Source organism: Chiloscyllium plagiosum, unplaced genomic scaffold (assembly GCF_037043375.1).
Source record: "Chiloscyllium plagiosum isolate Xiang-an unplaced genomic scaffold, Cpla_swu_hap1 HiC_scaffold_25, whole genome shotgun sequence".
Lineage (NCBI taxonomy): Eukaryota > Metazoa > Chordata > Chondrichthyes > Orectolobiformes > Hemiscylliidae > Chiloscyllium > Chiloscyllium plagiosum.
The window spans coordinates 15,074,536-15,101,981 of record NW_028270163.1 but is presented as its reverse complement, the minus strand read 5'-3'; the positions used below and the strand labels follow the sequence as shown (position 1 = coordinate 15,101,981).

Below are 27,446 nucleotides of genomic sequence, written 5' to 3'. Positions count from 1 at the left end.
ACCTGATCAGGTGTACCCGAGAACTCTGTGGAAAGCTGGAGAAGTGATTGCTGGCCCTCTTGCTGAGATATTTGTATCATCGTTGATCACAGGTGAGGTGTCGGAAGACTGGAGGTTGGCAAATGTGGTGCCACTGTTTAAGAAGGGTGGTAAAGACAAGCCAGGGAACTATAGACTGGTGAGCCTGACCTCAGTGGTGGGCAAGTTGTTGGAGTGAATCCTGAGGGACAGGATGTACATGTATTTGGAAAGGCAAGGACTGATTCAGGATAGTCAACATGGCTTTGTGCGTGGGAAATCATGTCTCACAAACTTGATTGAGTTTTTTGAAGAAGTAACAAAGAAGATTGATGAAGGCAGAGCAGTAGATGTGATCTCTATGGACTTCAGTAAGGCGTTCGACAAGGTTCCCCATGGGAGATTGATTAGCAAGGTTAGATCTCATGGAATACAGGGAGAAGTAGCCATTTGGATACAGAACTGGCTCAAAGGTAGAAAACAGAGGGTGGTGGTGGAGGGTTATTTTTCAGACTGGAGGCCTGTGACCAGTGGAGTGCCACAAGGATCGGTGCTGGGCCATCAACCTTTTGTCATTTACATAAATGATTTGGATGCGAGCATAAGAGGTACAGTTAGTAAGTTTGCAGATGACACCAAAATTGGAGGTGTAGTGGACAGCGAAGAGGTTTACCTCTGATTACAAAAAGATCTGGACCAGATGGGCCAATGGGCTGAGAAGTGGCAGATGGAGTTTAATTCAGATAAATGCGAGGTGCTGCATTTTGGCAAAGCAAATCTTAGCAGGACTTATACACTTAATGGTAAAGTCCTAGGGAGTGTTGCTGAACAAAGAGACCTTGGAGTGCAGGTTCATAGCTTCTTTAAAGTGGAGTCGCAGGTAGATAGGATAGTGAAGGTGGTGTTTGGTATGCTTTCCTTTTATTGGTCCGAGTATTGAGTACAGGAGTTGGGAGGTCATGTTGCGGCTGTACAGGACGTTGTTTAGGCCACTGTTGGAATATTGCATGCAGTTCTGGTCTCCTTCCTATCGGAAAGATGTTGTGAAACTTGAAAGGGTTCAGAAAAGATTTTACAAGGATGTTGCCAGGATTGGAGGATTTGAGCTATAGTGAGAGGCTGAACAGGCTGGGGCTGTTTTCCCTGGAGCGTCCGAGGCTGAGGGGTGACCTTATAGAGGTTTACAAAATTATGCGGGACATGGATAGGATAAATAGACAAAGTCTTTTCCCTGGGATTGGGGAGTCTAGAACTAGAGGGCATAGGTTTAGGGTGAGAGGGGAAAGATATAAAACATATAAACTTTTTCACGCAGAGGGTGGTGCGTGTATGGAATGAGCTGCCAGAGGATGTGGTGGAGCTGGTACAATTGTAACATTTAAGAGGCATTTGGATGGGTATATGAATGGGAAGGGTTGGAGGGATATGGGCCGTGCGCTGACAGGTGGGACTAGATTGGATTGGGATATCTGGTAGGCATGGATGGGTTGGACCGAAGGGTCTGTTTCCATGCTGTACATCTCTATGACTAAGTGCAAGTAACAGCTGTGCCAAAGCTAAAATATTGCAGTTGAAGTGTTTTGTGATATCCTTGGATAAAGTTTCAAGACCCTAAGTTTGTTTAAAAAAAGTTTTAATACTTTACGTGTAGTATTATATTTGAGGCTGCTGATATTTCAATTTTCAATTCCTAGGTGCTCCCTAATGTAGGGTCTGTATTGTAACCATTGTTTTGCGATCGTAGACAAGTAACTGATTTGAAACATGCATGCTGCATTTACTAATTCTTCATACTTTGCCCTGATATTTTAATTATTTGATCTGTTGAAGGTACCTTTTATGCATCAGCAAATAACTGCAGCTTGTGTTCTTGGATTGTTGCAAATGCAGGGAGCTCTTTTCTGGATACCCAGAATTTATTTATATTTAGGTATTCCATTGAAGCATGTAGCATTTTTAGATTAAACTTCAAAAGTAGCTTTGTTACAGAAATAACCAAAAAGCTAGTTTTATTAAAAATAAAAAGCTTCTCATTGGATTTGTTGATTCCTCTTTCATCTTTTTAATTTGTCAACTTTCAACTACTGATTCTTTTTTCTCCTCCTAACTTAAATTCTAAGGCAAGCTTGTTTTCCTCTGTTCCTGCAACCACACCCACTATTTTGGAAGTGGGAGCAGTTGAGTACTGCGTCCCATTAGCAATTTTTCAATCAAAGGCAAAGAATTGAAGATCGTCCAAGTCAAATTCCAAATGTAATGTTGCCAATTTTATTCATCTGTCTAAACCAGGGAAAAGACACTCACCACCCCAGTAAGACAGTAAAGTTGTCATCATTTAGAAACCTAAGTGGTTACTTATCCAGGATTGCAAAATTTTTTCAATAGCATTTAATCATTTTATCAAGATTCGGTTGAAATATGCTGAGTGGAAGGTAGCTGACAACAATTAGAGTTCCTTCATTGAAATCAAATTTCAAACATCTATTTAAAATAGCAGTTTGAGCTGAAGAGAAACGGAGTCTTATCCAGTCATTGCTAACAAGAAATTGAGCTGATAGTGAAAACATTAGGACGGTGACACAGTGGTTCTGTGGTTAGCACTGCTGCCTCACAGCATCAGGGACCCAGGTTTGATTCTGGCCTCTAGCGACTGTGTGTGTGGAATTTGCACATTCTCCCAGTGTCTGCGTGGGTTTCCTCCGGGTGCTCGGGTTTCCTCCGGGTGCTCCAGTTTCCTACCACAGTCGAAAGATGTGCAGGTTAGGTGAATTGGTCGTGTTAAATTGCCCAGAGTGTCAGGTGCATTAGTCGGGGTAAAGATAGGGTAGTGGAATGGGTCTGGATGGGTTACTGTTCGGAGGGTCAGTGTGGACTTGTTGGGCCAAATGGCCTGTTTTCATACTATAGGGAATCTAATCTCAGAATCTCTACCCCTGAGATCGATGGATGCTTGGTCATTGAGTATATTCAAGACAAAGATAGATACATTAAAGGTACAATTCAAGGTCTTAAGGGATTTGGGGATTAGTGCAAGGAAAATGTTGTTAAAGTTGAAGATCAGCTTTGATCTAGTTCAGAGGATCAGATTTGATGAGTGACTGGCTGCTAAGTCTTATGGATGTAGATTTGCGAGCTGAGCTGAAAGGTTCATTTCCTGACATTTCGTTACCTTACTAGGTAACATCTTCAGTGGACCTCATGCGAAGCATTGCTGAAAATCCCTGCTTTAAAAAACTTATCTGACCGACCTTTAACAGATACTGAAAAAGCCGTCTTAGTAAGAGGATTAAATTACAACTGCCAGGATGCGGTCAAGAAAGATTTCTTAGCAGTAGAAACAATACCAAAAGACAACCAACTAACAGAAGAAACCCAACAATCCATCAGACAAGTAGTCGCACCAACATTAAGCAGAAAAAAGGAAGGAAACACACTCAATACACAAGAAAGGAAAGCACTGGAAAGACTTTAAAAAAAGATAAACAACATTGTTATCCTACCTGCAGACAAAGGACGCTTGACAGTCATTCTAAATCAAAGAGACTACATTGAAAAATCTAACGCTCCACTTAGAGATACCAACACTTACCAACAAGTGGCAAAAGACCCGACCCAACTAGAGAACCGAATCACAGCCCTACTCTAAACACTTTAGAAATCTGGACAAATAAATAAGACACACTTCCAAAAAATGAAACCAGACGGATCCAAAACCACGCTTCTACAGTTTACCCAAAATTCCCACACCAGGAGCCCTACCCTCAGACCCATAGTCTCGCTACCTGGAAAACCAACTTTACAGATTGGCCAAGGACCTACACGAAAGACTAAAACACTTAGTAGAAGGCTCATGCCACCCCATCCACTCCACCCAAGAATTCCTGAAGACCATCAAAGACACTAAGATAGAAGAGGATGAAATAATGGTCTTCTTTGTAACAGCCCTGTTTACTTCAATCAACATTAACCTGGTGAAGGAAACACTGCCAACACTATTAGAAGACCCAAAGACACATACACCAAACACCAATAACTTCAACAAGGAGAATATCATCAAGCTAGTGGACCTATGCCTTACCACCCACTTCACCTTCAATAACAAAACTTACAAACCAGTGGAACACCCATGGGATCTCCAATATCGGGGTCCTTAGCAGAGGCAGTAATGCAGAGACTTGAGCAAACAGCTCTGCCAACCATCCAACCCAAACTCTGGGTCCGCTACGTGGATTACACCAATGTCATCACTAAACAAAACCAAGAGAGGAAACCTTCAAGACCATCAATAATACCATTACTGGCATAAAATTCACTAAAAAGGAGTAAAACAACAACAAACTGCCATTCCTAGATGTCACAGTAGAGTGAACAGCCAATGGGGAACTTCAAACTCTCGTCTATAGATAAACAACTCAAACAGACCACATATTGAGCTACAGAAGCAATCATCCCAACACTTGTACAGCTGAGAACAGAAGTGAGTCAAACAGTCAGGGCAGGCAGGGACAAGGTAGGACTAATAAATTAAACTGCATTTATTTCAATGCAAGGGGCCTAACAGGGAAGGCAGATGAACTCAGGGCATGGTTAGGAACATGGGACTGGGATATCATAGCAGTTACGGAAACATGGCTCAGGGATGGGCAGGACTGGTAGCTTAATGTTCCAGGATACAAATGCTACAGGAAGGATAGAAAGGGAGGCAAAAGAGGAGGGGGAGTGGCATTTTTGATAAGGGATAGCATTACAGCTGTGCTGAGGGAGGATATTCCCAGAAATACATCCGGGGAGGTTATTTGGATGGAACTGAGAAATAAGAAAGGGATGGTCACCTTATTGGGATTGTATTATAGACCCCCCCCCCAATAGTCAGAGGGAAATTGAAAAACAAACTTATAAGGAGATCTCAGCTATTTGTAAAACTAATAGGGTAGTTATGGTAGGAGCAGGGGATTTTAACTTTCCAAACATCGACTGGGACTGCCATAGTGTTAAAGGTTTAGATGGAGAGGAATTTCTTAAGTGTGTACAAGACAATTTTCTGATTCAGTATGTGGATGTACCTACTAGAGAAGGTGCAAAACTTGGGGAAATAAGGCAGGGCAGGTGACTGAGGTGTCAGTGGGGGAGCACTTTGGTGCCAGCGACCATAATTATATTTGATTTAAAATAGTGATGGAAAAGGATAGACCAGATTTAAAAGTTGAAGTTCTAAATTGGAGAAAGGCCAATTTTGACAGTATTAGGCAAGAACTTTCAAAAGCTGATTGGAGGCAGATGTTTGCAGGTAATGGGACGGCTGGAAAATGGAAATCCTTCAGAAATGAGATAACAAGAAACCAGAGAAAGCATATTCCTGTCAGGGTGAAAGGGAAGGCTAGTAGGTATAGGGAATGCTGGATGACTAAAGAAATTGAGGGTTTGGTTAAGAAAAAGAAGGAAGCATATGTCAGGTACAGACAGGATAGATCAAGTGAATCCTTAGAAGAGTATTAAACAAGGAGTATACTTAAGAGGGTAACTAGGGAGAGAATAGGGCCCTTCAAAGATCAGCGAGACGGTCTTTGTGTGGAGCCACAGAAAATGGGGGAGATTCTAAATGAATATTTTGCATCAGTATTTACTGTGGAAAAGGATATGGAAGATCTAGACTGTGGGGAGATAGATGGTGACATCTTGCAAAATGTCCAGATTACAGAGGAGAAAGTGCTGGATGTCTTGAAACGGTTAAAAGTGGATAAATCCCCAGGACCTGATCAGATGTACCCGAGAACTCTGTGGGCAGCTAGAGTAGTGATTGCTGGGCCTCTTGCTCAGATATTTGTATCATCGATAGTCACAGGTGAGGTGCCGGAAGACTGGAGGTTGACAAACGTGGTGCCATTGTTTAAGAAGGGCGGTAAAGAAAAGCCAGGGAACTATAGACCGGTGAGCCTGACCTCGGTGGTGGGCGAGTTGTTGGAGGGAACCCTGAGGGACAGGATGTACATGTATTTTGGAAAGGCAAGGACTGATTTGGGATAGTCAACATGGCTTTATGCGTGGGAAATCATGTCTCACAAACTTGATTCAGTTTTTTTGAAGAAGTAACAGAAGATTGAGGGCAGAGCAGTAGATGTGATCTCTACGGACTTCAGTAAGGCGTTCGACAAGGTTCCCCATGGGAGACTGATTAGCAAGGTTAGATCTCATGGAATACAGGGAGAACTAGCCATTTGGATACAGAACTGGCTCAAAGGTAGAAGACAGAGGGTGGTAGTGGAGGGTTGTTTTTCAGACTGGAGGCCTGTGACCAGTGGATCAGTGCTGGGTCCTCTACTTTTTGTCATTTACATCAATGATTTGGATGTGAGCATAAGAGGTACAGTTAGTAAGTTTGCAGAAGACACCAAAATTGGAGGTGTAGTGGACAGCGAAGAGGGTTACCTCTGATTACAACAAGATCTGGACCAGATGGGCAGATGGAGTTTAATTCAGATAAATGCGAGGTGCTGCATTTGGGAAAGCAAATCTTAGCAGAACTTATACACTTAATGGTAAAGTCCTAGGGAGTGTTGCTGAACAAAGAGACCTTGGAGTGCAGGTTCATAGCTCCTTGAAAGTGGAGTCGCAAGTAGATAGGATAGTGAAGGCGGCGTTTGGTATGCTTTCTTTAATTGGTCCGAATATTGAGTACAGGAGTTGGGAGGTCATGTTGCGGCTGTACAGGACATTGGTTAGGCCACTGTTGGAATATTGCATGCAATTCTGGTCTCCTTCCTATCGGAAAGATGTTGTGAAACTTGAAAGGGTTCAGAAAAGATTTTGAAGGATGTTGCCAGGGTTGGAGGATCTGAACAGGCTGGAGCTGTTTTCCCTAGAGCGTCGGAGGCTGAGGGGTGTTCTTTATCGAGGTTTTCAAAATTATGCGGGGCGCGGATAGGATAAATGGACAAGTCTTTTCCCTAGGGTCGGGGAGTCCAGAACTAGAAGGCTTAGGTTTAGGGTGAGAGGGGAAAGATATAAAAGAGATCTAAGGGGCAACATTTTCACGCAGAGGGTGGTACGTGTATGGAATGAACTGCCAGAGGAAGTGGTGGAACTGGTACAATTGCAACATTTAAGAGGCATTTGGATGGGTATATGAATAGGAAGGGTTTGGAGGGATATGGGCCGGGTGCTGGCAGGTGGAATTAGATTGGGTTGGGATATCTGGTAGGCATGGATGGGTTGGACCGAAGGGTCAGTTTCCATGCTGTACACCTCTATGATTCTATGACTCGCAAACAAAGCTGCATCAGAACATTATTTCAATGAGGCAGCACACACTGCAGTACAGAGGAACTACACAGAGCAGAGGAAAATCACCTATACTGTGTATTCAAAAACAATGGGTACCCAATGGACACAGTCCGTCGATTTTTCAGGAATTAACCCAAACAAGCAGACAAAACACGTCTAGAAACCCTAGCCACTCTCCCCTACATTAAAGATATCTCGGAAATGACTGCCAGACTGCTCAGACCCCTTGGCATCATGGTAGCCCACTAAAACAGCAGCTAATGAACTTGAAAGACCCTGTACAGACAATGAGCAAAACTAACATCATTTACAAAATACCGGGCAAGGACTGTCACAAACACTACATTGGACAAAAAGGCAGAAAACTAGCCACCAGGATACATTAACACCAACAAGCCACATAAAGACATGACCCGCCCTCACTACTATCCTCACATACAGTTGAGGAAGGACACCACTTTGACTGGGACAACACAAGCCAAACAAAGACATGCACGAGAATTCCTAGAAGCATAGCACTCCAGTCGGAACTCTATCAACAAACACATCAAGTTAGACTCCATCTACCACCCCTAAGAAAAGGAACAGGAAGTGACTTCACAGGAAATGATATCACCAACCCAAATAAACCCAAACATATAAATAGAAAGCTGAAATTTTCAATATTGCCTCACCTGAGGTCCACTGAAGATGTTACCTATAAGGTAACGAAACGTCTGGAAATGAACCTTTCAGCTCAGCGAGTAAATCTACATCCAAAACCTCAACCTGAGCTACAAATCTTCTCAAAACTCGCTATGCTAAGTCATATGTTCCTGTGTGCACATTTGCTTTGAGCCTGCGTCTGTAACTTTGTAAACTTTTAAAATTTATTTTCTTTTCCATCTCCAGCGACCAACTCAAAACTGACATCTATTTCAAACACACCAACTTTCACAGCTATCTTGACTAAACTTCCTCCTACCACCCCTCCTATAAAAATGCAATCCCTTTCTCCCAAATCATCTGCCGATGCCATATCTGCTCCAGGACATCCCAGATGTCCTCCTATTTCAAGGATTGCAATTTCCCCTCCCACGTGGTCAACCATGTTCACCAGCGCATCTCCTCCACTTTCCATGCCTCCACTCTCCAACCCCAGTCTATGCAACTGCAACAAGGATGAAACCACCCCCTCCACCAAAAACCCGGTCTGCATCTTCCACTCCATAAATCTCCAGATTCAGCACATTATCCTCCACCATTTCTGCCTCCTACAGTCAGACCCCACCACCTAAGATATATTTCCCTCCTCACTCTGCCTGAGTTCTGCAGAGACTATTCCCTCCGCAAATCTCTTTCGTCCCACATCTGTCACCTTCCCTTGCTGCAGTGTGAGGTGAAAAATTTGCAGCCACATCTCCCCCCACACCTCCATCCAAGGCCACAAAGGATCTTTTCACATCCAGCAGAGATTTTCCTGAATGTACTGTTGCTCTCGATGTAGTCTCTTCTACATCAAGGTGATAGGACAACATCTCGCAGAGTGGTTCAGGGAACATCTCTGGGACACGCACCAAACCAGCCCCACCGCACTCTGGCCAACATCTTCAACTCCCAGTCCCACTCCCCGAAGGACATGCAAATCCTAGGCCACCTCCAATGCCAAATCAAAGCCACCTGCCAACTGCAGGAAGAACGCTTCATCTTCCACCTCCGCACCCCATAATCACATGCCATTAACATCAATTTCATTAATTTCCAAATCTCTTCGCCGCCCCCCACCTCATCTCAGATCCAATCCTTTAAGTTGGCACTGCCTTCTCGACCTGATTTGTCCTACCTATCCATGTTCCCTCCCACCTATCACAATTACCCCCACCAATCGCCCCATCCCCGCCCTTTATCTCTCATCCCCCTTCCCCTCAACATTCCTGATAAAAGGCTTATGCCCAAAATGTTGACTTTCGTGCTCTTTAGATGCTGTCTGACCTGCTGTGCTTTTCTCGCGCCACATTTTTTGTCTTTCCTATAGTCATGTCTAATTCTTCCAAATGGATCCTCAGCCTAACTATTTCTCTACCCCAACCTTTCTCTGCCACTTGACTTTCCTTCTTTCTTGCCACCATCCTGAGCCTGAATGCTTTTGTAGATAAACCTATAGCTTCATCTTGTGTTTCGCTTGGCATCCTCCAAAAGACAACTTTGCTAATTGCTGGTGAACCATTGTCAATAAAGGTCCCAGTTGCCCAATCCCACTTTGTTATTGAGCTTCCTATCCAGTGTACCTGCTGGAGGCTGGTCTTTTCAGTCTCAATCCTGTCCTACTTTTCTGAAGCTGTTTTGCGTTTTCCTCTGACACACCTTCCCATGTACCTTTGAATCAACTGCAAATTTGAAAATATTGCTGTTATAGTCTGTGGAAAGACGGATTATCTCAGTGTTGACAGAGATAACCAATTGGTTGACTTTGCCATATTTGCATGTTATCTCGGTCCTTTCAGCTGCATCAAAACAGTGGTAACATTAAAAATAGAAAACCAGTTAAATAATGAAAACTGGTCAGTTACCATGTATATTTAAGGGCGGAGTGTTTGCAAGAGTGTAAGTTGAGCAAATATGTGTTAGACTGTGCACTCCAGTCTATTTCAGATTGTCTAGGAAATAAGTCCAGGTGGTGAAGTCAAGGAAATGAAATAAATGTAAGATCCTTTCTAATTGAAATAAACCTTGCTTCAAGTCAAATTCTTGAACATGATAGGAAAGCTTGGTAGCACAACAAATTTGTTCCAGTTTGTTGGGTTACAAGATAAAACCAAAGACACATGGTTTACAATGTATGAACAAAGTGGAAACCAATGTAAAGAATTCATAGTTTGGTAATGACCGAACTTTTCTGCAAAAGCAAGTCAGAAAATCATGTGTTTTGACAAATCTTTGTTTAACTCTTGATCCATTCTTTTTGATGGAGGACATTAGTCCATTTAAGGAGGATGAGGTGATCTGAATCATAGGGAAATATCTCAATGTCCAAATAAAATACCAACTGTGGCTTATTCTGAACAATTTGAAATATCTTCCCTAGCACTAGTCTTTCATATTGAGTTGAGGAGCAGTCATTGATCAGGTCTGCCAAGATTTCTGGGGTTTCGCAACTCTGATGTATGTGTTCCAAATGCCTTCCATCCAAATGTATATTTGAAGTCCCCTCATCTTTTCAGTGACATTCTTGGTGATTAGATGTACAGCTATAGAATCACTTACCTTTTTTGGTTTGGGTCTTTTTAACAAAACTAAGCACTCTGGTATTTCTGAAGAATTACATTTGAAGCCATAGGACTTAATGATTTTCATTGTTAACTACTCTGCGACATTCATTCTGTCTGTGACAAAGGTGAACACCATTTGTGTTATCCTCCTAAACTGTGACAAGGCACAAGGAAGTTGGACCTTTTCTCATAATGCGACCACTTTTCTTTGAGGGTAATCAATTGAGGTCAACAATATCAGTACTGCAGAATTGAATTCTAACATCCAATAATGTGTCCTGTCAGATGTGTTTAACTTCATTTTTCATTGTGCATTGTACCGTAATCTTAAACCAAAGTAAAGCATTGAGTTTGATTTCTTCCCTGATTGTCTTTGTCTTTGTACCCTTGTGGCACAAAGGTTTTATTTATGTACATTTATCTATCCATATTTGGATTGAGAAATTAACACTTTGCTTACAAAATAAGAATTTTCCTTCAAACAAGTTGAGTTATATTTGAACCAGAATCTCAAAACATATGGATCTTGTTTCTGAAATGTTTATCCTTTCACATTTCTTTTTTGGGATGGTTTTATTCCAAGGTAATGCCACTGGTCACGTAAACTCTATCAGTAACTGATAGAGATTTGAGCCAACTAAGTTTGTCCTGTTTCCATCTCTATAAACCAATTGATAATCTTGGAGTAAAAAGTAGTTTCACCAGTTGAATCTTCGACTGATGTTTAGATCTTGAATCCCATTAGTTAAAATTTATAGTGGAGCTTGACAAAGCTAATAATGCACGTGGTATTGCATCAAAGAAAAATTGCCTCACCCGTCCAACCGGCCAACTGATAATGCTTCAGTGAAGACTTGGAAAAGTGCAGCAAATCACAGGGGCCAGACAAAAAATTGGATAGTAATTTAAATAATCAGGTCATAAAAGCATTTACTACTTTTGGTGCCAAATATGGACAGTGTTTGAGTCTGGGCCTTGAAATCTTTAAAAGTATCCTCGTCCAAATATTACTTACTCTGTCGGTCTAACTTAAAAATTCTGTGGTTCTTGTTTGGCTTTACTCTTTTGAATATTTGCAAAACAACATGTCCTACTTGAGTCTTTGTACCTGTGAAATGCAATACTGATTATGTTTAGCACAAAATGTTAAATGAGTGAAAAAACTTATTAAAAACAGTAGCTGTCTAGGGACAGTTGAATACCAAACTTAAGGTAAAATCTTTTATAAAAATTGAAGTTCTACACTGTAATTTTTAGGAAAAACATAATTGGAATGCACTATATTGCTTTGTTGCACTGAGCAATCTCTTTGTTAAATTCTTGTGCACATTAATAAGTTCAAAGCTCATTTTAAACCTGACCAAAATAGCTTTGTGTAAAAAGAGCATTGCTAAATTTTGGCATGTTCCCTTCCTCAATCTATGCAAGAGGTGTTGTGCTTTTGAGGTGCGCAGCGGGTATCCTAATGTGGATGTTCTACCTGATGCAATAACCTGTAGCACAACAGTTGGGAAATCATTAAAATAGATCTGTAGTTATTTTGGGAGATGTGAAATATTTGCTTTGTATGTTAGATTTTCATGCAGCTGTCAAAACTTTTCTGATGGATGAAGTGGTTGCATCAGCATTGATGCCTTGGGTATAGTCTAATAGTTTGCATCTCTTGATCCTTCAGTATGGACTTATAAAAAGGAAATTTTGCTTTGCTTCATGAAAGATATCTTATCAGTTATTGCACCTGTTTGAAAAAAGATATAAATTATTGTTTCATCTGAAATCTATGCTTAATTCAAAGTATTTGTTACAGCATTTCTTTCAGCTTTCACATGGGAAAAGACATTGGACTGCAACTGGTGCTGACAATTGTAATTCTCCCCAGTAAACTTAAGCATAAACTATGACTAGCAAGTTCAGTAATTTGCATTATTATTTTGGGGAACTGGATCAATGGCAGAAACATCCCAAACAATTTTAATGTGTAACTTTATAACTGGTGTAGAAGGGTTTAAAATTGATTGCTTTTGCTGTCATAATTGTCATTGCAATTACTTAGAATAGCTTGGTAGTGATTCGCATCTAATTCTATGCAGAGTGTGGTAATATTTCAAGTTGAGTTTTGTTCTGTTTTTGGAATTTGATTAATGGGTTTGTTTGTGGTTGCCATTTGCAAGGCAGAGAGCAACTTCATGCATTTTCTTTTAGTTCAATTGGTTTTTAATTTGCTTAAAACTTAAAAGCCAGTTGAACTAAAACCTGTGGTTTCAGTCTTGAAAAAATTATCGGTTCGGTAAACTCCTATAAGGTATTTCATTTGATACCTGTTTACAGAAAATTGAACAATTAAGCAAAATTGAAGAATTCAGTTTGAGATTCCACGTATCATTTGGTATTAATTGCATTTCATTGTTACTATATGCCGTTTATTGGAAGGAGTGTTTTTTCTTTCATTTAATATGCAAAGTACTGTCTCATCAAACATGGTCTTTTGTGACATTTTATGAAGGAAATGCAATTTCCAGAATTCTAACTATTAAGTATTCCATTATCTATGTTTCAAGATGAAAGATATGTAAAAAGTCTCCCACATTCCTCTATCTCGAAGGGCTTTTTATGAAATAATGTGTTCACCGTCAAGCTTTGGTAACTCAGGTGACATGTATAACTGTGGGTGGGGGAGTGAAACATCGATGTGTTCATTTATAAATCTGTTCTATCACAGTGAGATTATTTTGGCTGGCAATGTGATTAAATTGATTCAGATCATTTCTGTGAATACCAATAGAATATTGTAGACAATGCCAAAATTCATCTGTGGAGCTCAAATTTAGTTCTAATGCAATAGCGATCAGCTGACTATTTGCTAGTTCTGTCTACTTTCACTAGACATTTAGAAATAGCCTCCCTATTGGATGAGTGATAATGGCAACTTTTATTTTCTTCTATTGCTGTAACATTGCATTTCAACTATATAACTTATTGTAATTTATTCCCTCTGAATTGTATTCCTAATTTAAAATGATCTCAAGCAGGTCCATTGAGTGCTTTACATATAAATGTGACACCAAGCAATGTAAAATCTAAAAGTTGCAATTTTGAACTTTTAATTCATCGCACACTGAGATTGGAGTCCACTTTCTCCCCATTAGAAATGAGGACATGATGTTTCTGCTGCTGAGAAGAGCAGGTTTGATATCAAATCATCATGTCTGCTTAATAAAATAGCCAACTCTATTAGGTTGCTATTGGTTAGACGAAATGAGGACTGCAGACGCTGGAGATTAGAGTCGAGTGTGTGGTGCAGCAGGTCAGGCAGCATCCGAGGAGTAGGTATAGGTATATTTCGGACAAAAGCCCTTCATGATGATGGGCCTTTGCCCGAAACGTCCATTCACCTGCTCCTCAGATGCTGCCTGACCTGCTGTGCTTTTCCACCACACTTGACTGCCATTGATTAGAGGGAGCTGTTGATATCTGCCCATGAAACCAAAATCTGAATGAGTTAGTATCTTCTGGAGAAGTGGTAAAGATGTTGTCATATGTCTGTGACACATGGGTTTCTAAATGTTACAATGGCAGTGCTTTGCAGGTAAATAAGGGGTTATATTGAAATATGAAATAACACTTTTCATGACTTCAGCCACAGTTAAGAATGTATATAACAGTGATTTGGAGTGTAACTGATTATAAATGCCATTTTTCCAATTCTAATGGTCATTCTTAAAATCCTGTTACAGAGAAAGGCTGCGGACTCACAGCATTGAGTCTTCAGGGAAATTGAAAATCTCTCCAGAACAGTTGTATGACTTCACAGCAGATGATCTAAAGGACCTTGGGGAAATAGGACGTGGAGCCTATGGTTCTGTGAACAAAATGATCCACAACCCAAGCGGACAGGTTATGGCTGTGAAAGTAAGCAATTACAAGAGCTGCTTGCTAAATTCTGTGGAACAACTTTTTGCCATGTATCTTAGCAACTTTAACTTGCAGCATAAGGCTATGAAATTATTTTCTTCTTCATTATCTTAATTTTTTTTTATCCTCGTGATGAGCAGTGCCTTTTCTGGGCCATCAATGTGAACTGTTTCTCATTCTTTGCTGAAACTAGTTGTCGAAGTGTGTGTTTCTGCTTTGTCCTAATCAGTTAACATTCAATTTCAGTGTAACATCTCTACTGCAGCAGCCCAATTTTGTAGTCTTTCTTGTAGATTTGACCATCTGTGAATTTGATGGTGGCATCTTGGATCTGCCTCTATAAGGACTGGGTTCAAACTTTGTAAGCTCCTTTTGAGCCTTGAAAACCATCTTAACATAAGCAAATGCTTTATCCAGGAAGAGTACACTGGTGGCAAACATTTGATTTGAACGTCATGGCCATAGTGAAGAAAAAGCACTTAACATATTGTAAAAATATAATTTGAGTTCTTGATTTGATTCTGTCCTTTAAGTTTTGGAATGCAAGAACATAGCAACAGGAATAGACCATTCAGTTCCTTGATCCTGTTCCACCATTCAATGAGGTCATTGCTAATCAGTTCCTATTTTCATATACCTGCCTATCCCCTAATACCTTTTCATTTAACAAAAAATTACCTATCTTTTTCTTATTACTCAGGAAACCCAACTGGTAAGGAACATTGGTTTATTGTGTTTATTGTTGAATACCAAAGTAGAGCTACAACTCGTAGTGTACGTAGCCTAATCCCAGCTCAGAATAGACTGTTCTGCAGACCCATACCTGCGTTTGCTTTTTTTTTCAATATATCCAGAAGTGCTCTTACACACAATGGATTTCTCACCATCTTGTATCTGCTTTATTTTTGTTTTAAATTAACCTGTCAGGTGCATTGTGACACGTGTCTGGAGCCAGCGGGACTTGAACCCAGGCCTCCTGGCCCTGCGGTAAGGACACTACCACTGCATCACAAAAGCCTGAACCTGGGCCTTTTGGTTCAGAGGTAGGAGTGCTACCAGTGTGCCAGAAGAACCTTTTTGAACCCAGGTCCACAAAGCATTTCTTGTGTCTGTGGACCAACACTCTAACAACAGTACCACTCAGCTTTCCCGCACCCAGGTCTGTTTTTTTTTAACGTGTTATTGAGCGGCTTTCCCACCACTGAAATCACTGAATCTGTTTTTTTCTGTTTCTCTCCTTTTTAAACACGAGCACCACCAATACAACGTAGATGTAGCCAATGAAATATTTCCAAGCAAAGACCATTTATGGGCAATCCGAGCCATCCAAAGTGAAGTGGATAGGGTAGGGAGATCAGGAAGAATCTAAACCAAGTTAGAGGGGGAACTGAGTATGCTTTGTTTTTTTTTCCAATCAACCTGGTCAGAAATGTTATGACACACTATTCTGGAGCAGGTGGGACTTGAAGGCTGGTCTCCTGGCTCAGAGGTATGGATACTACAATTGCACCACAAGAGCCTGTTCCTGAGCCAACCTGAGTCTTTTTTAAATATTTTGTTCTGTTTTCCCTTAATCAGCCTGTTCAGAGGTTTCATGATACATCTCTGGAGCAGGTGTAACTTGAGCCCAGGTCCCTGGGTTGAGAGATAAGGACACTACAATATGCAACAAGAGCCCTCTTGCGTCTACTTTCTAAAAGAAAAACACAATCTAACCTGTTTTTATAATCACCCTGTTCAAAGATGGTATTACACATTTCTTGAGCAGGGGGGACTTGAACATGGGGCTCCTGACTGAGAGTAATATAGCTTATAACTAAAAGAAATGATTTATTATTTTGTACACTTGTGAAGCAGTCTGTGTTGTAACACCTGAATCAATTTGTAGTTCATGCCTTTTTCATTGTTCAAGACATATATTTGTGCCATCAGGTTTTACATGCTGAATGTAAAATTATTTGGACTTGCTCAACTTAGTTGAGGGAGGAAAGTCTCCTCCCACCCAAATTCATCTGGCATATCTGAGCATACATGTTTCCTTTCTCCAACATGTCCTTATCTTAACTTTCTTTTAAAGCATTTGTTATTCAACTCAACTACTCCATGTGGTAACATGTATAACATAGTCTCTTGCAGAGTCTCTTGCATTTTTCTGGAATTATTAGTAATTTTCAAAAGGAGATTTAGCAAGTTTCTCAAATCGTGCTTTTTGAGAGTCATTAAGATTACAAGGGAATCTTGATCAGTTAGGCCACTGGGCTGAGGAGTGGAAGATGGCATTAAATTTAGATAAATGTGAGGTATTGCATTTTAGTAAGACCAACAAGGGCAGGACTTGTACAATTAATAGTAGGGCCTTGGGTAGTGTCGTCAGAGACTGAGGGGTTCAAGGACATAGGTCTTTGACAGTTGCATCACAAGTAAATAAGGTGGCTAAGAAGGTGTTTAGCACACTTACCTTCATTCCGCAGACCATCAAGTATAGGATTTGAGATGTCATGTTGAGATTGTACTGGATGTTGGCGAGGCCGCTTTTGGAGTACTGTGTACAGTTCTGGTCATGCTGCTAAAGGAAAGATTATTAAATTGGAAAGGGCTGTACGATTTACCAGAATATTGTCATAACTGGAGCGTGTGAATTATACGGGTAGGCTGGGACTTTCTTCATTGGAACACGTTTCCATAGTGTTTCGTGGTAGGACAAATTGTATGAACTGGTTCATTTTGTGTAAGTTTAGAAGTTTTATTTTATGATTAGGAGATATCCAAATAGATGACTCTATAAATGTTTTTCTTTTTAGTTCAAGTTTGTTTTTCATTGACTACCCTTCTGAAGCAGTAATGGAGAAGGTTACTTGAAAGGTTATTTAAGCCAACATATTACAATTTTCCAATTGGACAAGATCAACAACTGTGCTATTTAAGCACGGATAATGCATTATTTTGAAATAATTGTGTGTGAAGATTAATGTATATAAAGTTCGACACTTTTCTGTACTAATTTCTGGTTGAATAAATTCTAAATATTTGAAACAGTAGTCTAAGTTGACAGTGAAGTATTGCAAAGTATTGCAAGTACTGATTTTTTTCCAGTAAACTTAAAGTTCCAGCCAAACAGTGTGAATTTAAACAACAGAAACAAGTTCAGAAATTTTAATTTTATTCCAAGCAAAGGAGAGCACTTGGAAACTGTTTAAAAAAACTAAATTGCATTGTAACAAACTCTTCTAATGTTGTTGTCTTCCAGCGAATTCGATCGACAGTCGATGAAAAAGAACAGAAGCAGCTTTTAATGGATCTAGATGTTGTGATGAGGAGTAGTGATTGTCCATATATTGTTCAGTTTTATGGAGCGCTCTTCAGGGAGGTGAGATGAATGAACAAGTTACTTACCCAACCTAAAGCTTCAAAGTGTGGGTCTAGCCATCGGCTGTCTGGTATTTGTAGTCCAGTTGAATTAATGTTCATGCAGAATTTCACGTGCAGTACCTAAAACGACTGTGTAGAATGTTAGGTTATAAAGATAGCCAATTTCGAATCGAGACAGATTAAATTAAGTCTTAAATTAAAAAAGTTCACTGGTGCTAACTGTCCTCTTATCTTACACCTAAAAAAGGCCAACAAAAACAATGTTTCAAATCCATCAGTCTCTTTAAAAAGATAAGACGGGTTCATAGTTACAATAAGATCTATTAGATCTGTGAGGTAAGTACATTGAAGCAAATTCAGAAAAAGAGGGTTAAGATTAAGTTGGAATGCATGAACATTTCAGTGAAATTACAAGGGCATGAAAATAACAGATACCGCGTACAAATGACTAAGATGATGAGGCATGCCCGCAGAAGAAAAATAAAGTAAAATTCTCAATAATGGCTAAATAGTAAAATAGGCAAAACTGAGGTCCGGGGAGAATAAAATCTATTTCGTGCAAATGGGATGAATTGCTTTGGCCTTGCTATCGTCTGGCTGCGGGTCTGATGCTGCAGCTCATCATTGTGGTTACTGTCCTCTAAAAGACCCTCAAACCCAGAGGACGTTTACAAAGGTTGAAGCTCCTGCCTTTTGGTTCCCCTTAGCTGTCTCAGTTGTTGCCACACTTTCCTGTTCCTCACCAGTCACTCAGAAGACCAATCCTAAGTGGTGTGACAGTCTCATGGCAACATATATCCAGGTATCCCCTGTCCTGATGTGATACGACCCTGTATCAGTGCAAAGGTTATTGTTAAGACATTTGATTGAAAAATACTCCAGAAGGAAGATGAAATGATGTTCAAAGCTTATTTGATGTTTGAGGATGTCATTATCACAGTTTGAGGCTCCAATGGTAATAGAAAGAAGGATTAAAAGTGTTGAGCCATGGAATGTTAAGAATCACTTGGAGACCATATCAGGAAAGCTTGGGAAAGATCACCAAATTGCTCCCCAGTAATAATTCTGCACGTTGTGGTGCAGTCTGTACTTGTCTAATTGAGGTAACTGGCTCAGAATAATATAGAGATCATAGCAATTTATTTTTGTCATTAAAATTTACAGAAGTACGGCATAAGCTTTATATTGAACAGGTAACTGAATCCTAACCATGTTTGAAAATTTGGCTGTGGATGTAAGCCTGCATCCGTATAATATTTTTTCCATCATTACGTGGTTGTTTTGTAGCTAAAAGTAGTGTCAAAGTGACTTGTTTTAAGTTTCAAATGTTTGAAGGTTGCCTGTGTATTTCATAGTTGTAAAAAGCCAGAAAGGGGAGATCACCAGCATTTGGCTGCTCTCATAACAATGAATCTGCATTTTAGCATCATTGAACAGTATTCCTCTTCTCTCCAATTTGATAGCAACATGAAATAAGCAGTGGGCAATAGATTCGAGAACCAGTCTACCAATGAGTGCTGCAAGATTGTTAACATGAAAGTTGTTGTAATTCAAGTGCATGAGCCAGATTTTTAAAAAAATCTTCGACCGTTCAACATTAAACTGCAATTATCTAGCCATTCAAAATGCTTTCACTAGTAATATTAACAAAGCCAAGACTTTCACTCCAGTTAATGAAGTAGAAGGCACAGACAGATATTACAATATTTGATCTCTCCCTTTAGAGGCTGCAATTTTCAAGTTTCAGCGTCTGTTTTAAGAGTTTAATATAATGCAGTTCTGTAGTAATTTATTGTCTATATTGTTTCCTGAATTTGAAGAAAAAAGGACTAGTCCTGTGTACAAAATGGAATTGCTAAATGAAGATTGATTCTTGATTGTGTTTTCATTAGGGCGATTGTTGGATATGCATGGAACTCATGTCTACCTCGTTTGACAAATTCTATAAATATGTATACGGTGCATTAGATGATGTTATCCCAGAAGAGATCTTGGGCAAAATCACATTAGCTGTAAGTAACTTAATGCGTGTTTTAATGCAAGTTATCAGAGGAGTAATTTAGAATCTGTAGTTCTTGTTCCATAATAAATTATAACACAACTACAAGTTAAACTAAACTAATTTCACTGTCTGTGTATCTGCCTAAGCTTTAGTTTTCTGAAAAATGGTATGTCTGAGTTTTGAATGGAACAAAGGTACGAAAATGTTCATAATATCTTTAACTTTAGTTGTGAACTAAGCCAAAAAACTTACAACCATTTCTATAGACTTTAATTAAAAACAGATTTGTCCTTCCGTTATCTTTGTTTTATCCCAACCAAAGCTCAACCAATATTTGCTTTTGCACTGAAGAGCAATTTTTTAAATGAAAATATGAGGCTACCAAACATGACTACATTTGATTATGGTATCTGAGAACAGTTTCATCCTAGTGATGAATCAATGACTTTCTGAGTGATACTATGTTCAGTTATTATCTGATTAGCTCTGATGAGGCAATCCAACTTGTTTGCTGAAACTGTTTTTCTTCTTTCTTTCGTGGAATGTTTAAGTTGCAATTTTGCCTAAACTAATTGCCCTTGTATTGAGTTACTTCCTTCAAAGGGTAGTTGAGAGGCATTTGCATTGCTGTGAGACCTAATAGATGGCATGGTTACTGCCCTAAAGAACCATCAGGTGGTTGTGGACATCAGGTAGTGATGAAGGAGCAGCGCTCCGAAAGCTAGTGCTTCCAAATAAACCTGTAGGACTGTAACCGGGTGTTGTGATTTTTAACTTTGCACACCCCAGTCCAACACCGGCACCTCCAAATCTTGAGTAACTTTATTTTACTGAAGTTAGTTTCTGACTTTAGTTCAGCATATAGAACTTGTTATCCTATATTTATGTGAAGGTTAAAGATTTTCATTATTGTCACATCTTCAGTGTGGTTTTTCTATATACTCGTGGAAAAGATGAACATTTTTGAATAAAATTTACTTCCATACTTTTAATTCTTGCCATCTCATGTACCAATGATGCATTTTATTGATAAATTGTATGGTGTTAGCATCATAGAGTATTTTACTATAAGTTATATATTCATATAATATACTCAATATATTCTACACAATATATATCATTCAAATGACTGAAATTTGTAACTATTTTGAAACATGATATAGCAAATAAATTAATTTTTCAAATGATGGTGGTGACTTTCAAGGTAAATATTAATACTGCAGTGGCTGTACTGAAATGGGTAATTTTAGCAAATGCTTGATTGTCTTTTCCAAAAAAACTGGATGTTTTGAGAAAGCTAATGTGATTTTTAAAATACTTTTAAAGACATTTCAAGAAAAGTGTAACTTATTTTGATATTAGTGGTTTTGTTGAAACGAGTTGAAAATTGAATTCTTTGTCTCCATCTTTTATGCTCTAATACACAAGGGAGTGTTAAGGTTCATATTCATTGGAACAGAAGTTTTCAATCTAAATACAGCGTGAAATCATGATATGTCAAATGTAGATAACCTAAAAAACCAGTTGTGACAGTTGTCAGCCATTTCTGCTAGTAGAATAGGAAGTTTAATACAAGGATGCCAGCAATGAGTTGAAGTTCTGTGCAGGTAATTCCAGATAACCAAACATGCGCATGCTTGTCATATGACTGTGTCAACTAATCACAATGGAGTTAGGTGATGCATGCTACAGCACATATCCAGGCAAACCAGCAGCAATGGCTGCAAAGTCGTTTCGCCCATGTCACCAAGAGACATTTTTAGCACTTAACAAACCAACTGTTTTTGTTTTTAAATATTTAAATGTAAAATAGGGAAGATGTTACTTGCAATGGTTGCACTAACGTGGATGGCACCAAGTAGCTGCAGCTTCCTCTGATGGGAAATGCTAAGAAGCAATATTCCATTGTGAATGTCAGAACACTGACGATGCAGAAACTATCCTGGATGACCAACTCCACTTTTGAGACATGAATCATGAAGATGAACAACTATGTCAACACATGAAAAGAAAGATTCTTACCATGAAAACTCTGAAGAATGATAGAAAAACTGAATGGCCTGAAGGTGGAAAAATAACCTGGATCAGATGGACTACTACATCTCAGAGTTCTAAGGGAGATAGCTGAAGAGATAGTGGAGACGTTAGTGGTGATCTTTCAGGAATTGCTAGAATCAGGTAGGGTCTCAGATGACTGGAACATCGCTAACGTGACACCTCTGTTTAAAAAAGGAGTAAGGCAAAAGATGGAAAATTACAGATCAATTAGCCTAATCTTCGTGGGTAAGATCCTGGAATCCATTTTGAAGGATGAAATTTCTGAATACTTGGAAGTGTATGGTAAAATAGAGCAAAGTCAACCTGGTTTCATCCAGGGGAGGTCATACCAAACAAACCTCGAATTTGAGGAAGTAGCTAGCACGTTAGACCAAAGAGAGCCTATGGATTTTACCTGCCTTTATTTCAAGAAGGCTTTTGACAAGGTGCCGCACAGGAGGCTACTAAGTAAGATAAGAGCCCATCCTGTCAGAGGCAAAGTGTGAGCATGGATCGATGCTTGGTTGTGTGGCAGAAAGCAGAGAGCGGGGATAAAAGGGTCCTTCTCAGGATGGCAGCTGGTGACAAGTGATGTTCTGCAAGGCTCAGTGTTGGAACCACCATTTTTTACATTATGCATTAACTATCTAGGTGAACTGAGGGCATTCTGGCTAAGTTTGCACACAATACAAAGATAGAGGAACAGGTAGCATTGAGGAGTAGGGTAGGCTGCAGAAGGATTTGGGCAGGTTAGGAGTGGGGGCAAAGAAGCAGCAGAAGGAGTGTAATGTGGGAAAGTGTGAGGTCATGCACTTTGGTAGGAAGAACAGAGGCATAGACTATTTTCTAAATAGAAAGAAAATTCAGAAATCTGAAGTGCAAAGAGACTTGGGAGCTCTAGTCCAAGATCCTCTCAAGGTACATTTGCAGGTTGAGTCAGTGGTTAGGAAGGGAAATGCAATTATTTTGAGAGGACTTGAGTAGGGATATATTCAGGCTGTATAAGGCTGAGAGGTGGCAAATTGAGTTTAATGCGGGAAAGTGTGAGGTGATTCACTTTGGAAGGAGCAGCAGGAATAAAGAGTACTGGGCTAATAGTAAGATTCTTGGCAGTATAGATGAGCAGAGAGATCTTTGAAAGTTTCCACCCAGGTTGATAGGGTTGTTAAGAAGGCAAACAGTGTGTTAGCTTTTATTGGTAGAGGGATCGAGCTTCGGAGCAACAGGGTCACGTTGCAACTGTACAAAACTCTGGTGCAGCCGCACTTTGAGTATTGCGTATAGTTTTGGTCACTGATTATAGGAAGGATGTGGAAGCTTTGGAAAGGGTTCAGAGGAGATTTACTAGGATATTGCCTGATATGGAGGGAAGGTCTTATGAGGAAAGGCTGAAGGACTTGATGCTGTTTTCATTAGAGAGAAGGTTGAGAGGTGACTTAATTGAGACATATAAGATAATCAGGGTAAGAGGGTGGACAGTGAGAGCCTTCTTTCTTTGGATGGTGATGGCTAGCATGAGGGGACTTAGCTTTAAATTGAGGGGTGATAGATATAGGATAGATATCAGAGGTAGTTTCTTTACTCAGAGTAATAGGGGCATGGAACGCCCTGCCTGTAACAGTAATAGAATCGCCAACTTTAAGGGCATTTCAATGGTCGTTGGATAAACATCTGGATGAAAATGGAATAGTGTAAGGTAGATGGGCTTCAGATTGGTTCCACAGGTTGGCACAACATGGAAGGCCGAAGGGCTTGTACTGCGCTGTAATGTTCTATGGTTCTGGATAGACCACATTTGGAGTATTGTGCACAGTTTTGGGCCCCATATCTCAGGAAGGATGTACTGGCCCTGGAGCATGTTTAGAGGAAGTTCACGAGAATAGTCCCTGGAATAAAAAGCTTAATATGAGGAACATTTGAGGACTCTGGGTTTATACTTGATGGAGTTTGAAGAATGAAATGGGAATCTATTTGAAACATACATATTGAATGATCTGGACAGAGCAGATGTTTTGAAGATGTTTCCATTGTTAGAAGAGACCAAGACCTGAGGGCATAGTCTTAGGGTAAAATGAAGACCTTTTAGAACAGTGATAAGGAGAAACCTCTTTAGACAGAGAGTAGTGAATCAATGAAATTCATTGTCAGAGAAGACTGTGTAGGCCAGATCATTGAGTACATTTATGACTGAAATAGATAGGCTATTGAGGATCAAGGGTTATGGTGAGAAAGCAGGACAATGGGGTTGTGAAACTTAACAACCATGATTGAATGACGGAGCAGAATCAATTGGCTGAATGGCCTAATTTCTGCTTGTATGTCTCATGGTCTTATGGTCCAATGCCTGCCTACTCACACACCTCTTTCTCTAATTGAAGCTGTAAGGCCTTAGAGATACTCCAGGATTTTGCACTACAGTGTGATATTATGGAAATCATGTTTGCTTGTATTGACGACATGATGGACTTATCCAAATACAGTGCTCCAAGCACACAGATTCCTGCACTTTTTAATTGGTAATGCAACCTTTTCAAAGCCTTTTACTTTACATTGTTAGTGTGAGCAATTTGAAAACTTAATAAATGTTTTTGCAATTATTGCAACACCCCGTTTTCAATTTTTTTTAACAACACATTTACCAGCAAATCAAGTTACCTGGGGGCCTTCACGGCTACATTTTAAGTTCTACCTCACATGATTTTGCCTGTGGACTTCCAGTGATTTGACTTACTGGAGTTCCTCTGTAACAAATCTACATACAGCTAACATTGTATCTATTCTTTTCCAGACTGTGAAAGCACTTAACTACTTAAAAGAAAACTTGAAAATAATTCACCGAGGTAAGCCTACCCTTTGAGGTAAACAAAATAATTCCATACTGAAATTTAGCTTTTCGTCAGCAACAATCAAAACATGAAAACTTGGCACCTCAGGGAATGGCTTGAAGTGTCCCTATCATGATTTTTTTAAAATGGTAAATAGTGTAAGTACTGCATAAATTAGCTACTGTCCTGATAAATAGAAATAACTCAGTGTTGGCAGAAATATTAAAATTGGGACTTGTCATCAATCAAAGCAGAAGTCATTTTTTAAAAGTTGACTTATACCTGGAGAGGACTGATGGTATCAGACCAAATCTACCATTTCAATGTGGACAGAGTGGACTGTAGCTGTGCATTTTGGCCCATATGCTGATTATGTAACAATGACAGACATGTAAGGTTCTTAATACATCTGTCATTCCAATCATTTCTGAAAGTTGGAACAGTCTAGTTAAAACAACTTTAACAGCTCCAGCAAAAACAGTCCTTTTAAAAACGCATACATTTCTGAAATGATTACATTGGAAAATATTTGTGTTAATATTTATTAATTGCATGTCTCTGCCTTGTTGTCCCACTGGAGTCTGAGAGCTAATTCTCCAAGGTGCTTGCATTTATGATTTAGATCAAAATATTCACAGTCAGCAGGAAGGAAATATTTTGGAAGGAAATAAATGATATGAGATCAGATAACTTAACACATTGCATGGATTCAAAATGACCAATTTACTAATATCCCTGTAACGTGTCAGATTATAAATTTTACCAGCAGAACCTTTGTACGATGTCACATTTTATCATCCACTTCTTATGAACTCTACACTGCTATTACATAGTTTTTGTTGTCCTCATCAACTACATTTGAATAATTGTGACATTTTTCTTCTGTTTTCTGCTCTCTTGTTAAGAGATTTTAAACCGCATCATTCTTTTTATAGAAAGTCTGGTGGGGTTTTTTTTTGTAAAAGATATTGATCTTATTGCAATATACCAATGACTTTTGTTTTTGATTTTACAGATATCAAACCTTCTAATATTCTTATGGACAGGAATGGCAATATTAAACTCTGTGATTTTGGTATTAGCGGACAACTAGTGGACTCAATTGCCAAAACGAGAGATGCAGGATGTCGACCATACATGGCAGTAAGACAAAATAGTATTTATTTCTCAGCCATATTAATTACCAGCTTGGTAACCTTTATGATCTAATTTTAAGATGTGTATGTTTTGTTTTCATTTAGACTGTGTTCCAAATGAAATACATGTAATTAAAAGATTAATCTTTAAAATGACACGAACAGTGATGCCTTTGATAACAACTTTTAAACCTAACTCCACTGTTTCAGTTGGTTTGTAATTGTGGAATGTAATGTTTATTCACAATTATATTGAAATAAGGGCTTAATGGGGAAAATTTACAGGAATGTCTATCTGTGGAGGATTTGATGAATGTTTACACTAGCTCTTCACAGTAAGAATTGTGCTTTTGTAACTTGAAAATAAGAATGACAGCTAAGTTCTAGCAAAGCAATTCATTGCCTGACTTGAACACAAACTGATTCTTAGTAAACAAATGATCTTACTAGAAAATACTGCACTATGCTTTGGCTGGATGTAGTTTGATAATTATTGAATTGTAATTTATAAAGGTTGTCATATGGTTAGGAGTTTGCTTTAATTTAAAAAAAACAAAATTACCTGCTGTATTTTGTGCTCAGATTCTGGAGCTGCCATATCCTCTCAGCTACACATTTTTGTTTTTTGATAGAACTTCCATGTTCATTCTGCTTACTTTTCCTTGAGATTTTAGCTACTATGTCACATGTTAAGTATCACTTCCACAAAAACCTCCCAATTACAATTTCAAAGAGTAGTGGTCATGTGTTTGGACTACATGTCTGCTTCCTTTTTACATTCGATCAAAAGTCAGATTCCTGCTGTGACTTGAAACGAGCTTTAGGTTTCGTAAGTACTTTTAACATCAAAAATAGGTTTCAGGAAACTTAAAAACTGAAAAAATTGAAAACACTGAGGTCAAGTAGCATCTTTAAAAGTGGGAAGCAGTCAACATTTCAGTTAGTGTTTTCATCAGAACTGGAAGAAGTTGGAGATGCAGCAGTTTGAAGCAAGTGCAGGGTGCAAGGGGTGAAGGATAATGGATTAAAGAACAGGAAGAAAGTTCTGTGATAAGATTTAAGGTAAGATTAAGTGACAAAAGGAGTGATGCTGTCAGGCAAAAGGGAGTGCTGTTGGGATAAGCAAACAGCAGAAATACGTAAATGGCAACAATAGAACCAGTATCGGCACCGGCTATCTGAACAAAGTGATGTTAGTTATGATAGGACATTTCTAATGCAAATCTTGTATATTTTGGAAATGTGAACTGAGATTTTCATAAGGGAAGTCCTGCATCCACTCCCAACCACCCCTTATGCTCTGGGCTGTTATTTTGCACCCACCTCCTATCTTCCCTCGCCAGTTTGTGTCACCTGCTTAACAATTGCTTCCCACCTAAACTTTGATACTTGCCTTCCAGCTAGTCCATGCAAATTATGTTGCAAGTTAATTGTATAGAAATGTTCATTCACACATTGTATTTATTTTTAACTTGCTTGAACTTCTAATTATATAATGGAAGTTTTTAATGCATTTCTGCAGATTTTAAATAAAATAATTTAATTTATTTTATGATTGCTCCTGTTCGCACTTCTAGTTTAATTTGTATTTTTAGCTAAGAACTTACTCCCAGTACAC

The 27,446-nt window shown here is 39.2% G+C and overlaps 1 protein-coding gene across 4 annotated transcripts in view; it reads left to right on the top strand.

Annotated features, from left to right (window-relative positions):
* map2k4a (mitogen-activated protein kinase kinase 4a) overlaps window positions 1-27,446 on the top strand; it is a 187,348-nt gene that overhangs the window by 114,179 nt on the left and 45,723 nt on the right. For all 4 annotated transcript variants that reach the window (XM_043714457.2, XM_043714461.2, XM_043714460.2 and 1 more), the window contains 5 exons: window positions 14,282-14,456; window positions 17,707-17,826; window positions 19,721-19,840; window positions 24,656-24,707; window positions 25,708-25,835. In XM_043714457.2, coding sequence (XP_043570392.1) covers window positions 14,282-14,456; window positions 17,707-17,826; window positions 19,721-19,840; window positions 24,656-24,707; window positions 25,708-25,835 — 595 coding nt within the window. The remainder of the gene's footprint in view (window positions 1-14,281; window positions 14,457-17,706; window positions 17,827-19,720; window positions 19,841-24,655; window positions 24,708-25,707; window positions 25,836-27,446) is intronic.